At 41.3% G+C, this 15,343-nt stretch overlaps 1 protein-coding gene across 7 annotated transcripts in view; it reads left to right on the forward strand.

Annotated features, from left to right (window-relative positions):
• kifc3 (kinesin family member C3) overlaps positions 1–14,332 on the forward strand; it is a 38,772-nt gene extending 24,440 nt beyond the window's left edge. For 6 of the 7 annotated variants that reach the window (XM_058388526.1, XM_058388523.1, XM_058388528.1 and 3 more), the window contains 19 exons: positions 391–592; positions 681–802; positions 1,811–1,876; positions 2,809–2,940; positions 3,201–3,431; positions 4,569–4,730; positions 5,908–6,055; positions 6,149–6,279; positions 6,815–6,926; positions 7,513–7,691; positions 7,786–7,890; positions 7,987–8,117; positions 8,873–8,996; positions 9,366–9,495; positions 9,629–9,858; positions 9,968–10,120; positions 10,544–10,670; positions 11,514–11,560; positions 13,483–14,332. In XM_058388526.1, the coding sequence (XP_058244509.1) occupies positions 391–592; positions 681–802; positions 1,811–1,876; positions 2,809–2,940; positions 3,201–3,431; positions 4,569–4,730; positions 5,908–6,055; positions 6,149–6,279; positions 6,815–6,926; positions 7,513–7,691; positions 7,786–7,890; positions 7,987–8,117; positions 8,873–8,996; positions 9,366–9,495; positions 9,629–9,858; positions 9,968–10,120; positions 10,544–10,670; positions 11,514–11,560; positions 13,483–13,491 (2,541 nt within the window). In that variant the 3' untranslated portion in view covers positions 13,492–14,332. The remainder of the gene's footprint in view (positions 1–390; positions 593–680; positions 803–1,810; positions 1,877–2,808; positions 2,941–3,200; positions 3,432–4,568; positions 4,731–5,907; positions 6,056–6,148; positions 6,280–6,814; positions 6,927–7,512; positions 7,692–7,785; positions 7,891–7,986; positions 8,118–8,872; positions 8,997–9,365; positions 9,496–9,628; positions 9,859–9,967; positions 10,121–10,543; positions 10,671–11,513; positions 11,561–13,482) is intronic. The other variant, XM_058388522.1, reaches the window with a different exon arrangement.
• The last annotated feature ends 1,011 nt before the right edge of the window (positions 14,333–15,343 follow it).

Consider the following 15,343-nt stretch of genomic DNA (forward strand, 5'->3'; position numbering starts at 1 on the left):
TACCATAATTTGGTTATGTGCCACTTCCTACCCTCTACCTATACAATATCATCAACTAGCTACATAAAGGCTAACACATGCACACCTAGACACATGAAGTCAGACAACTGCGGTACATGTTTTACAACTTCCTGTAAGTGGATAGTTTCACTTTGGTCAATTTCCTGGCCACACATGACTCTGGCATCCTTGGAATTTAAGCATACGATCTCCCAGCAATTAAAAAAAATACTTTTAAAGGAGCCAACACTTCTAAATGAATTTGCCTCATTCTTAGTATTGATGTCACGCATAGTATTACAATGATTTGACGGAAATCCATGACATTACTGAGTCTGTACCTCACTGTAGAGAATGTAATATAACTAGTTTGTGTTGTCTGCTTTACAGGCACTGCAAGAGAAAGTGTGCGAGTTCCAAGCTCGTTTGCGTAGCGAAGACGCCACTGACCGACGACTTCTACAACGAACTCGCGCACCGCAAATCAATCAAGACCAACAGAACAAAGCAGAAACAAGCCAAGAGCATCCACTAACTAGTCAAGAGATTCTCGAACAGGACAGTCAGCTCAGCCAAGCTGGCTTCAAGACAAGTGAGTGAACCAGCACAGGATTTATTGTAGTGGAACAAGTCCTCTTGTTGCATGTACTGACTTTTTGACGCGTTTGTGTGTTTTGTAGGTGTAAGGCAACTCGCAGGATCCCCACGTCCACAGGATTATCCTGACATTGCTGCAGAGAGGAAAGCTCGACATAAAGAAGAAGTGCATCAGCTTGCTCTCATCACAGGGCTACACACACAGGTGAACACAACGATACACACTAGGCAGGCATGTGCTGGTGATAAATGCTAATGTTCTGGCATAAAAGCAATTTATTATTGTTCCTCAGAACACAATTCGCAGAACTTCAGTGTGAAGCTTGTTGACTTAAAATTTGATAAATTTAACTATGGCAGTAAATCTCTAGAAGGTAAAACAGATATAGCCATATAATTCTATGATAATTATAGCACATGAAATGTATTTACATTACACTGATCAGGCATAACATTATGACCACCTGCCTAATATTGTGTTGGTCCCCCTTTTGCTGCCAAAACAGCCCTGACCCGTCCGGCACTGTGTATTCTGACACCTTTCTATCAGAACCAGCATTAACCTCTTCAGCAATTTGAGCAACAGTAGCTCGTCTGTTGGATCGGATCACACGGGCCAGCCTTCACTCCACACGTGCATCAGTGTGCCTTGGCCGCCCATGACCCTGTCTCTGGTTCACTACTGTTCCTTCCTTGGAGCACTTTTGATAGATACTGACCACTGCAGACCGGGAACACCCCACAAGAGCTACAGTGTTCAAGATCTGAGCTAAGAGCTCAGATGATCTGATCCAGTGGTCTAGCCATCACAACTTGGCCCTTCGTCAAACTCGCTCAAATCCTTACGCTTGCCCATTTTTCCTGCTTCTAACACATCAACTTTGAGGACAAAATGTTCACTTGCTGCCTAATATATCCCACCCACTAACAGGAGCCATGATGAGATCATCAGTGTTATTCACTTCATGTATCAGTGCTCATAATGTTATGCCTGATCAGTGTACATACTTTAAGGTGCCCCTCATTCATGTTCCTTTTGCCATAGTTTTCAAGCAATTATTGAGTAATTCTATTACACAATGTTATGGACTTTACACATATGCTGCAAGTGTCTATGATAAAGGCTGCGACCGTGATCAGAACATTCACCTTATGTACACATGCATAATAAAATGTTTGTTTTTAAAGTAACCTGTGTGTGTGTGTGTTTCAGATTGAGGAGCTGGAGAAGAAACTGGTGGACCGGACTCAGGAGGTGGAGAGACTGCGCTCTGAGCTGGTAAGTGATCCTATGTTGACACTGTGTGTTCTGAGGAGTTCACGAAAACCAAGTGCTTGATTTGTCACCTCCTTAATTAATAACTAATTTGCAGTCACCTCATTTTAATAGACCACTGAGAAGCCTGGGCTTTTGTGTCACACTGTAACTGCGTTTTGTGCAATATGTTCCCAAGCACAAAGTCCATTTTATACCAGACACCAGCACACAGTGGTGCACTGTATATCAACACCTTAGTGATCACACAAACGTATAGAAATTGCCACAGTTACTTGTTAGCCAAGTCAGATGGTTCTGTCTCTTATAAAAAAGTAGTGCCATTATTTATTTAAACAGACACACAGAATTCAGGATAATTTGTTAAGCTGTCCTTGTAGATGTCAATAAAGTATACAATCAAGCGATTAACATCAGTCTCTGTGACACCTCAGACCGAAAGTTGTAGGGGGAAAATATGAACAGCCAAACCAACGAGGACAAGCTTGATGTCTTCACTTGTCTGTCAATTATGTTGTCTGTCTAGACAGCTGCTCCATTTGTACCAGCGTGCAGGCGCCGAGCCGAGGCAGAGCCGAGGCAGCTCGCCCATTTTTGTTTGAATTTTGAATTTCAAAACAGCTAGCTTCAGATAACATTCACGATAATACTTTCATTATATATATATATATTCCAAATCCTAAAAGGCTAGATATTATTAAGATAAGGTGACTTTCAGGACTGAAGTCACAGTGTGTCTATTGTTTACATTTAGTTTTTGATATTTTTTTCTGTCTCTTCTTTTCTGTGAGAGCTGAGGCATTCCCTGTCACACTTTTGAAACTGAGCCTAACCTAGTTTACATATGAGAGCTGCACAGTCGTTCAGCAGGATGCATTTACGTCTGTGTGTGTGTGTGTGTGTGTGTGTGTGTGTGTGTGTGTGTGTGTGTGTAGGGGGCGACAGACCTGGAGAAGCAGCTGGAGCTCTTAGAGAGCGAGAATCGGCAGCTCAGACAGGAGCTTAAGTCCAGCAGCATCCATGAGCCTGCACACACCTGCTCCACCTCCACCTGCCCTCACAGCCAGGTAACTAACACACACCCCTGCCTAGAAAGCTAGACACACTCTCTCTCTCTCTCACACACACAGCCCCAAAACCTGCCTTCACAGCCAGATAACTAGAACACAAACACCTTCTCTCACAGGTCAGACCTCTTTGTTTAATGTGATGTAAAATGTAAATGATGCTAGAACAGTAAGCTGCATAAATGTGGTGTGTTCCCTGTTTCACTCGGTACTCTGTGTGTGTGTGTGTGTGTGTGTGTGTGTGTGTGTGCGCGCGCCAGGAGGCAGCAGCCCTACGAGGGGCGCTCTCCTTATGTGAGGAGCGCTGTAAGGAGTATGAGCGGCACATGGCCAAGCTCGAGCATCAGCTCGGGGAGCGAGCATGCACAGTGGATGAGCTGCGCACGCAACTGGAGGAGGCGTTACAAAGCCGAGAAAAGCTTCAGAAGCAGCTTACACACACAGAGGAAATACTGCGACAACACAGTGCAGTAGCGCCATCTCAGGCCATGGTGAGAACTGAGCGCACACACTCGGGTTCCTATTCGACAAGCAGGATAGAGAAATTTAATATATAACTAATATATTGTAGTTAGTGTGCATTTTGGAAAGCTACTTAATGCACTTTATAGAATCTGCACTCACTTGACCACTTTATTAGGGATACCTGTACTCATTTATTTAATTGTATAGTGGTAATGCAGTGCCAGCACATCCAGGGAATGTTCACATCAGCCATCAGAATAGGGAATAATGTGATCTCTGATTTTGACCATGGCATGATTGTTGGTGTCAGATGGGCTGGTTTGAGTGTTTCTATAACTGCTGATCTCTTTGGATTTTCATGCACATCCGTCTCTAGCGTTCAGTCAGAATGGTGAGGAAAAGCGTAGCCTGGTCTAATGGATCTTGATTTCTGCTGAGTTACACAGATGGTAGTTCTTTAGTGGTCTTCTCAGGCAATTAATTAATAGACAGGCAGACAGATGGATAAAATAACTTCTCTTTTTCCGATGATATAATTTGACTTTATTATGATTTTTCAGATTTTGCTCTGTGTGTAGTCTCAGGAGGAGGGTTCTTTCCATACTGAGCTTTTCCTCTTGATTATAAGTAGTTGCATTTTGTCAAAGCACTACTATCAAAATACTGAATGCCTGTTATGTTTAATTTTCTTATGAAATTTGATTGGAATATTTAATTATAATGATGTATCTTTCTATAATATACATAAAGGTATAGCTATAATAAAGTTAATAATATAGTTATTAATAATATATAATAAAGGTACAGTTATAATAGTTATAATAAACCTTATTATAACTCTATCTATCTATCTATCTATCTATCTATCTATCTCTCTATATATATATATATATATATATATATATATATATATATATATATATATATATATATATATATATATATATATATATATATATAAATAAAATAAAATAAATTCGATACCCACAATTTTGCAACAGAATTCTTTGGATCTTGTTTGAAAACTATAAGGAAATGAAAGAAAGCCACCAAAATGTGCATATCAGATTTCATACATTGTAGACACAGCACAAGTTAAGAGTTTTTATCTCTGTCTCACTCTCTGTCTCTCTCTCGATGTCTCTCCTCATTATGTGAGCCAGGCAGCAGAGGCCGAGTCGTCTCAGTGGAGACAGGCTCTAATGGAGGCGCAGGCACGTAACCAGGCTCTCCAGGAGCAGCTGGGGGTCCAGCGGCAGCTCCTCCGAGAACTCGAGCATAAGCTGCATGACAGCCAGAGAAGCAACAGCGAGCTCCGCCAGCAGGTACCGTACACACACACACACACAGACCCACACCACATGATGCATCTTACACTGATGATGTATCCATTAAATATCTTACTCTGAATACCAGAACACTCTCAACCAATGATGATGCACGGTGTATTTCTGTGCTCTGGCTGTCGCTCCTCATTGTGATGCTGTATGGGATCGGTGAGGTTCGATTTCATGATCTTTTGATCGTTTCTGGAGTTGAATTCCTTTCTTTGAATAGGGGTGAGGGTTTGTTTCCCTGGTCTCTCTTTATACTGAAGTAAGGTTTTGTGTGCTGGTTTATCTATGTATTAGGGCTCAACTAATGCGATCAGCATTTGATCATGCGATCAAATGAACATCCCATTTAGTCCCCCTTCGCTGATATAATTCCCTATAAGACCTGTTGCAATGTGGGGCTACACTCACAGTCTCAGCTCAACTAATTTTTCCTGACCACTGTCAAGAGTGAAAAATGTGACCAGTGCATATCCAAATGAAGGGCCAATTCTTTCAAAATGGATAAATAAAAATGATTGTTTTGTAGAGGTTAATGCACCGTTCTTATTGGATGTGCTCCAGCATTGGTTTAAAACACAGAATTGGTAGTATTGATGTATCTATTATTCTGCATTGCGTGGACAAGTGACGTTGCTTAATGATTTTCTACTTAAGGTAAAATAGGATCAGTGCATTCCATTCATATCCCTAAATCCTTGTTGGTGGAATTTGGCCATTGTTGAACCTCGACCCCAGAAACTTTAGAGTATTATGTACACAGTTTCTCACAGACTGATTATGAGACATGGTCTTAAACAACATCCTGGTGGTGGTGGACCCTCACAGGTTCCCACATTAGACCCCATTATCTCACTTCTCCCTCTTTATATTGAGCACAGTGCTGTGGATTAGTATGACATGTATTTTTTCCCCTTCGAATTGGGCTATATGTCTGATTAGAGGTGTCAGAAATGAGTTTTTTTTTGTCTGTAGCATTTGCAGCCTATGCATAAATCTTTAATGAATTGGGGGTGGTCTTGTTTTTAGGTTTTGTTTTCCAGACCTTTGTTTCCTTCAGAGGTTTTTCCATTTCATTATAAGAAAACAGACATTTATTCAACAAACGTTTACTTGTCCATTTGTTGAATACTTCTTTATTTCACACCGTGTTTGTTGTGTGTGTCAGATCCTGGCATATGAGGGTGAGATGGAGCGAACTCGCAGCCAACTCGAAACTGAGATCCAGAATCTCGAGGAAGAGAAGAACAGAGTCGTCGAGGAGGCGTTCATCAGAGCCGAGAGCGAAATGAAAGCCGTGCATGAAAACCTCGCAGGTGTGTGCGCGCGCATTCTACCAGTTAGGCTGCATGTGAATGTGTGTGTGTGTGCGCATGTAAGCCTTTATCTAACCTGCTTTTTCCATTCAGGTGTAAGAATGAATTTGCTGACTCTGCAGCCTGCTCTGAGGACACTTACATGTGACTACAATTGTCTGAAGAGGCAGGTCCTGGACTTTCCTTACATGCTGCAGAACGCTATTGCTGAGGCTAAGCAGGAGGTAAAAATCCCAAAACACTCACTAATACATATATTTATGGTCATGTGACTACTAATTATCAAGCACAACTTGCATGGTCACAGCACATTGCATTAAGATGACGTATATTTGGGAATCTTGGAATTTTATTGGTATTTTGTCCGTGACTGCTTCCTGAATACGCTCTCATCTCTGCGCCTTATACAGTGATAGCATTTATCCAATCTAAATTGATCCAATCCGATCATAATTGTTACTAAATTGACACCTCATCACATCCAAATAGTCTGAAAGGCAAACTCACCTAAATATTTCTGTAAATACATCTTCTCATACATTAATCAGATGACATTGTTAAGCTACTTAATCTTTGCTTAATTAATTATTTAGTAACATAGAAGAGAGAATCCATATTTCTAGCTTCTCAAAGTGTAAATAAAGAGAGTCTGTGAGTTACTTTTGGGTTTCAGCTTGGAGGTGGGTCCCTTTTAACTTGTATACACTCTTGAATGTAATGAATTTGTGTGTGTGTGTGTGTGTGTGTGTGTGTGTGTAGATATGCCACATGATTGCAGAGGTGAGTAACACCAACCAGGAGCTACTACGCAAATACAAGAGAGAGATGAACCTGAGAAAGAAGTGCCACAACGAGCTGGTTCGCCTCAAAGGTACTTTGTAGGCTTGTGCATTAGGAATTTCTCAATATAAATTGTACAGTAGACTTTCCTTTGACAATATATCAAAAATATGCACATAGTTACTAAAAAAAATGTAATCTTACTGAAGCATGAGTTAAAATTGTATGCGTTAATGTTCATGACAGATCTAAAGGGGAACAAAGATCTAGATTCTAGCGAAACGTTAATGTTGTTGAGAAGTTTGTAGGTAAAACATTTTCTTTTTGAACCTGTAGCATTTGTGCTTCATATGAAAGACAGAGGGCTTTCTACTTTCCACCTTCTTGGTAACATGACAAACTGCATATTTTGCCTCATTATCTAAAAGAGAGAGGAAAAAATTGTCTGATAATGGAATGATTCTCATGATTTTCATTTAAGCCTGCTTTAAATTAATGACATTTAATGAGTAGATATTTGGCTATGGTTCTCCTGACTAGCTGTGTACCACTTTAAGTCCCTATCTTAGCTTTTTAATAATGGCCTAATCCTAGATGACTTTATTAAAGAATAATGGCTTGATTCTCAGCAGTTGCTCTGATAGATCGATGCTAATCCATTTTCGTCTTTTCAACAGGAAACATCCGTGTGTTCTGTCGCGTACGTCCCATCTGCCAGGAAGAAGCAGACGCTGACAGCAAGAGTGTGGTGACCTTTGACTCTGACGACGATGCAGTGCTCTACCTTTCCAACAAGGGCAAGATTATGACCTTTGACATGGACAAGGTCTTCCCACCGCTGGCCACGCAAGCTGAGGTCAGGAGATCATGGCAGGTTCTGTGAATTTGTGGGTTGCTTGTTTAGTGGCTTGTGAAGTGACCTTACAGTCTCTCTTCTTCTGGTTGAACAGGTGTTTCAGGAAGTGCAGTCTCTTGTCACGTCCTGCATAGACGGATATAACGTGTGCATCTTCGCTTACGGGCAGACAGGCTCAGGAAAAACCTACACCATGGAGGTAAATATGAGCAGGCTGTTTAGACAAAATAAAATGATAAGACTAATTGATGTGAGCCAGACTTGTAAGTGTATACTTCTATCTGTGTTTGTTTAGGGTATTCCTGAGGACCCAGGCATTAACCAGCGAGCCCTGCGTCTGCTTTTCTCTGAGGTGTCTGAGAAAATGCCTGACTGGCACTACACCATCACCGTCAGCATGGTGGAGATCTACAACGAGACACTGAGGTAACACACACACGGGCGCTCATAAAGCAGTCAGCCACAAGAGGGCGTGTGTTACAGTGATTTTATTACCGGCAGGGGTGACACAATACAGCGTGCCTAAAACCCTCTTACAGATGAGGAAATCATCTGTACAGCATACCCTTTAATGGATTACTGATTTTATAAAACTACAAAACGATATGGTTCAATCGAAAGTTCAGTTTAATAAGATTAATAATTATTACTATTAATAATTGTTAGAAATTCTTGAACCAAGTAACGTAGTCAGGTGAGTGTAAGCTTTGGATGCAATGCAAAGTATCTAGGATAGATTAGGATTTTCTACTGAGTTGGTTTTCTGTTTATTGGCTTCTATATCAAGGATTTTATACCAGCTTACAACCAAAAATCCACTTTGTAATATGCAAGTAGAAATATTGCATTTATTCCCTTTGAGTAGTCAGAAAGTGCTGGCTTCTCAGTGTCTGATTGACAGACCGATGCGTAAGAAGGAGACGAGGCTAGCTGTAGCACAGGCGGTGGAATGTAGTAAAGGGAAAGGAATATCGGACTTTCTTGAAGTTTCTGGTTTGCCGTATTATTGATGGATTGCTGATGCATCTTTGGGGCATGTGTAGTTACCTTATTAGGCACCTATATGCTACCTAGTGTCTGAGTGTGTATGAAGAGACTCCTGCACTTATGATAATGAATCATAAAAGTAAATTTGCTTTGGTAGGAAACCTTTAGATAACTCTAATGTTTTTTGTTCTCAGGAACCTGTTAGGAGACAACCCCAATGAGAAGCTGGACATTAAGATGTGTCCTGATGGCAGCGGTCAGCTCTATGTGCCTGGTCTTACTGAGTTCACTGTGAAGAGTGTGGAAGATATTAATAAGGTGAGAGTTATTTTAGTTTTTATATATATGTTTGGAGTAAACATTTGTTTACTGGATGTTTTTATTTAACTTTATGTGTAATACCTGAAAAACACTGGCCACCCCAGAACCTTTAAAATTATTGATTGAACACAGAAATAGAAAATTCTAACACTGTGTCTGCTTTGAGTCCTGCACTGTATCCCACCTTGGCCACTCTAGGACAAACATTCTGGCAGTTAGCTGAACAACTCAAGTGTCATACACACTTCAGTCAGCTCCATCTGTGAAGAGAGGAGGCTGTGGTTTTTCAAAGTCTCTCACGCTTGTGGTGTAAACTGATTTTTGCAAATTGAGTGGAAGCTTCATCGTTGCCCTTTGGTCCTGCAGGTTTTTGAGCTGGGTCACATGAACAGAGCAACAGCGTGTACCAATCTGAATGAGCACAGCTCTCGCTCTCATGCTCTCCTCATCATTAACGTGGCCGGCTTCAACCCCTCTACAGGACACCGCACCTCAGGTGATGATGCACACTTGCATATATCATAACAAATAAAGCCGTCAGAATGTGATTGATTTCTCAGATCATGTGTACAATAAGGCACTGCTATTAGCATGTCTGTTTTTAAAACGTCTTTCCCATGTTTATACAGGTAAGCTGAATCTGGTGGATCTGGCTGGTTCCGAGAGAATCTCTAAATCGGGTGCTGAGGGAAGTCGCCTGCGTGAGGCTCAGTGCATCAACAAGTCACTCTCGGCCCTGGGCGACGTCATCAACGCGTTGCGCTCACGCCATTCACACGTCCCCTTTAGGAACTCGCGCCTCACGTACCTTCTGCAGGACTCGCTCAGTGGAGACAGCAAGACGCTAATGCTGGTACAGGTGTGTGCGCACACGGCTTCACCTACTTCGTGGTAGCATATATTATTATATAAATAACATTTACAAATAAAAATGCAATAAACCTCTTCCTGATTCCTTTGCTTTCCAGGTGTCTCCTCTAGAAAGCAATATGATCGAGTCCGTGTGCTCTCTGAAGTTTGCCCAGCGTGTTCGTACAGTTGAGCTCGGACCGGCCTCCTCCTCACGGAGACATGCCGAGAACTCTTCAACCTCATCCTCACCTACCCACGACAGCGTGGAGGTATACACATGCACAACGTTTAATAGAATGATACAGATAACCATGAGAAAGGGTTAGGCAGTATACAAAAATGTTTTTTAGGAAAAAAAATCACAATTAAACACCAATTTATTTGCAGTCAGTCACCAAACTAAAATCCTTACTGATATTTGAAATGTATTATTTATAATTAGACCATAATGGATGGAGGTTTTGTTGCTTGAGGGAGGTAACAATTTTAATCATTGATGATATGATGGAATTTATTATATTATCAGATATATTTAAACAGGACAGGCATTGATTTGGCTGCAAATCTCTTAAAAAAAAAAAAAAAAAAAAACAATAGTATGCAACGTATATTGCAGTTTTCTACCACCGGTAAGCACCCAACCAATTGGAAATTATACTTCAAATCTGTTTTTATCTGTCTGTCAAATACAGTTGGACTCTCCACCCATAACTCCCGTGCTCTTACCCATCTCCCGGGCAAGCAGTGTGGGCTCTTCTCTCCCTTCTATCTCCAGAGTCTCCAGCACACGGAGAAGATCCCAGAGCCAGCAAGCTCCAGGTGAGGAGGCACACATACACGCAAACCCCTTCAGCTTTAAGGAACATAGAGACAGGACAGATCTAGAACAAGATTTTTAACTAGGTGAAATAAACTAAAGTATAAATTGCACAGTGTGCTATGTAGAATAAAGACTTGTTTAAGTAAGGAATAAAGCATGACAGGAAACACTGTCATCGTTTTAGACTAACAGTAGCGCTGCTTTGTGTCAAGTAACACATCTTTCACTATTTTCCCAAAACGGGAAACTGCAACAGTTTGCTAAAATTACATGCAGTATATTATTTATTAATAAGATGTCATTCTTTTTTTAATTTTTTCGGTTTGTAGTAAGAAACCACAAAGCAAAAAATCCTCAGTCTTGAAAACGTCTTCCTCCCTTTACACTCATGCTTATTACACATACTCTGCTATTACAGAAAGGTAAAAAGGTAACAGGCCACAGGGAGGTTATAACTGTGTGTATGATTTAATTTATAATAATTTAACAAAGGATTTCATTAATGGTTTAAAATGACACAATCTGTACTATACTACTATAATCTATTAACACTAATATTATTTACTGTTTCCTTGGCCTTTAAATGTTTATATTCTAGTCTGTTTTTGTGTGTTAGATTATATGCAGATCAGGCAACTGTTAGAAATAACTTAATGGACATAAGTAATCATTTGTCTTGCATGCGACTTTCTAAATACATTTTCAACATAATTCTGTTTACTCACAATGTAACCGTCTTCAAATCGTCCCCACGATGGGGTCTACGGCTTTCCTATTTTCTGTCCCTTGTCGCCTCGTCTGCATTGTGATTGGTTGGTCTCCTCTGATTGGTTGGTTTGCAGACAGACAGGTAGACAGAGGCAGTCCATTGCTTGGGGACAGTGGGCAGGTAGGTGGGGTTTTATCCGATAAGTCTCCCGGCATGGAAAAGCTCAGCATGGCATCCGTGTCACCCGATCGCTCCTGGCCCATCTAACACGATGTGCACTAACCCAGGGAAGGTGTGTGTGTGTGTGTGTGTGTGTGTGTGAGAGAGAGAGAGAGAGAGAGAGAGAGAGAGAAGTGTTATGTTGTTGGTTTGTTTTTTATTTTTGTTAACACTTTGTCCTCGTAGTGTTTGTGTGTGCTTTCATTTCCCTGTCTGTCAGAGTTCTCGCTGTTTTCTGTGGCTGGCTGTGTGTGTGTGTGTGTGTGTGTGTGTGTGGGAGTGTATGTACTCACACCTGCTTTCGTATGGCTGTGCTGTCCAGTGGTGAAGTGCAGATAACTCTGTTTTGCTGACCTATGAGCACAGAACCCACATCCACATTCTTCCAATGCTGAGTTCTTGCTTTAGTCTTATACTTAAATAAAGCAAGCTGTCATTTTCATGTAACTCTCATGGGTGTGACTGGTGAAAAAGTACCGTATTTTCCATACTACAAGTCACATCAGAGTGTAAGGTCTGCTTATAGGCAATATATACATACTGAGTTTATCAGTTAAACTTGCCTAGGTGTAGGATTACAGACTGGATGGTGTACACTTTACCCAGATGCTTTAGCAACATACTTTTGGACATCTGACCATCACACCTTTCCCTAACTATTTCCACAAAGAAGCACACAATAGTCTTTGTACATTACAATTTCTCTTCACTGGAATTAAGAGGCCCAAACCTGCTCCAGCCACTGTGTACACCCCGAGCTACATGAAGACATAGTTTGTGTTCTTCTGTGTGGAAGAACCCTAATGTCCGCCATAGACCCCTGATCTCATCTCCACTGAATAGCTTTGGATTGAACTGGAACACAGACTGCACCTCAGACCTCCTCACCCAACATCAGTGCCTGACATCAATAATTCTCTTGTGGCTTAAAGAACACAAATCCCCACAGCCATGCTCCAAAATCTAGTGGAAAATCTTTTTCCAAGAAGAGTTGAGGCTCCTTTAGCAGCAAAGGGGAACAACTCCATGTTAAAGCCCATGGTTTTAGACTGGGCTCATATGGGTGTGATTGTCAGGTGTCCATATAGTTTTTGGTGTACAGTGTAGCTGCGTGAATCACTGCTTGGCTTAGAATGTAGGTTATTACTTAGAGAGACAGAGAGAGAGAGACAATGAATTAAAACCCCTCACACATTTTACTATAGTTAAAGATAAATGAATTGCAGAACTGTAATTTGTCCACTGAAATTTATTTACTTTTTATTCTTCTTCTTCTTCTAATGCACACATCTGAGTCTTTGCTAAGGATTTTCTCTCCAAATTCAGTGTCATTTCCTGTTTTTTTTGTAATGCTATAAAGATATGTTCTCCAAGTGCCAGAAAGTTCCTCACACGTCTCCATTTTGCTTTTCGTGCCAATTCTGCTTCAGGTCTCGGCCACGTCTCAGTGTTACTGTACTCTTCCCTGCTCTCATAACAAGTCATTGTTTTCTAACAGCACATTACCACATCAGCATAAAGCATTACACAGTTTTGGAGTTGGGCAATGATTTGTGACGAGCTTATTAGCAAGACAAGCGATGCTTATTCGTAACCGCCTTTTTGTTCATCTAGACTGTTTTGCGAATCTTTATTACATTTGTTTTAGATATAAAATATATATTATTACCTACATATATTTTTTTATTCTGTAAGTTAGAGGAGCAAACGCATAAATGCATCTTATAGTATGGAAAATACTGGCTCTCTTGTCCTTTGGGGATTTTTGTTGTTGTTGTTGTTTGGGTTTATGTTTTGAACTGACAGTCATCAACCTGGGTTTCAGTGGTGGACTGTTCCTCTTAAACATCATCTTAATCTGATCTCTGTTCTTCTTTGCTCAGGACGAATGAAGCTTGCCACATGATGCTATGACGACGCGAGTGTGCTGAGAAACTGCTTTTCAGTTACGCTCCACCCAGAGTTCATTTTCCACACCGGAGACAGGGACGTACCAAACTGGCAAATCAGGGATATGTACAGCATTTCTGTGAGAAACTTGACTTCTGTTAGCGACTGAAGAATCTGGCGTGTTCTCCTCCCAGCTCTGTGCTGTCTCCGGGAGAACGCGAAAGGTTTCCTGCCTCACTTCAGAGTGTTCGTGGACGTCTATGCACTTTAGAACATGCTGATCTGATTATTCACGGTGTTAATAACCCGGTCAAGCTTAGGACTATCACATGACTGGCGTTGATCTTTAAGTATGTGTGTTCTGTCTCTCTTCTGAGAGAAAGCGTATTCTCTTTTTCCTCGTCCTTTTTATTCAAAGCCTAAGAACAAAGTCGAACTTCCAAACAAAAAAAAAGAAACGTGTAGCAGACGCAGTAAGCAATAACGACGGCTGAGTTTAGCCTGTCTCCGTTAGTGACGAAGCTCTTATTTGGTATCCTGTATATTTGGTATCCTGAAGGCAGCATATTGAAGTCTTCCTGATCTAAGCATGTATACTTTTAATTTTGTCATCAGCGAAGGACTTAGTCGTTTCACACTGCTGTGAATAGGAATGCTTTGAATTTTTCACCCACAAGTCAGAGAACTGCAATTCCACTGGATGAACTTTTTCATCTGAAACGGACCAGATACTGCTGACTGTGGGGGTTTTTTGCTAGCTTTGGTCCATTATAGCATAGCATTGTATGCATCCTTGGTGGTTGTTGTTTTTTTTACACTTTTTAATAAATGCCTTAAACATGATCAGTCTACTTTCCTGCTTCTCTTTTCCCCGACAGTGTTTATGCAGCTTTATAAATTGGGTTGTAGTCAAGCTAATGTAAGTAATGGAGGTTTACCTCATCCTGATGCTTTTTTCATTAGTGGAAGGTCCAGTTCTTAAGAAACACATCCTGAGTTCAGGATTTATAGAATCAAAAATTGTCTAAGAGACAGTATGAGGGTCAGTTTTTCCCTAATCTTTTTTCCTTATACACTATATTGCCAAAAGTATTCGCTCACCCATCCAAATAATCAGAATCAGGTGTTCCAATCACTTCCATGGCCACAGATGTATAAAATCAAGCACCTAGGCATGCAGACTGTTTTTACAAACATTTGTGAAGGAATGGGTCGCTCTCAGGAGCTCAGTGAATTCCAGCGTGGAACTGTGATAGGATGCCACCTGTGCAACAAATCCAGTCGTGAAATTTCCTCGCTCCTAAATATTCCACAGTCAACTGTCAGCTGTATTATAAGAACGTGGAAGTGTTTGGGAACGACAGCAACTCAGCCACGAAGTGGTAGGCCACGTAAACTGACGGAGCGGGGTCAGCGGATGCTGAGGCGCATAGTGTGAAGAGGTCGCCAACTTTCTGCAGAGTCAATCGCTACAGACCTCCAAACTTCATGTGGCCTTCAGATTAGCTCAAGAACAGTGCGCAGAGAGCTTCATGGAATGGGTTTCCATGGCCGAGCAACTGCATCCAAGCCATACATCACCAAGTGCAATGCAAAGCGTCGGATGCAGTGGTGTAAAGCACGCCGCCACTGGACTCTAGAGCAGTGGAGACGCGTTCTCTGGAGTGACGAATCGCGCTTCTCCATCTGGCAATCTAATGGACGAATCTGGGTTTGGCGGTTGCCAGGAGAACGGTACTTGTCTGACTGCATTGTGCCTAGTGTAAAGTTTGGTGGAGGGGGGATTATGGTGTGGGGTTGTTTTTCAGGAGCTGGGCTTGGCCCCTTAGTTCCAGTGAAAGGAACTCTGAATGC

This window comes from Hemibagrus wyckioides, linkage group LG04, assembly GCF_019097595.1.
Source record: "Hemibagrus wyckioides isolate EC202008001 linkage group LG04, SWU_Hwy_1.0, whole genome shotgun sequence".
Classification (NCBI taxonomy): domain Eukaryota; kingdom Metazoa; phylum Chordata; class Actinopteri; order Siluriformes; family Bagridae; genus Hemibagrus; species Hemibagrus wyckioides.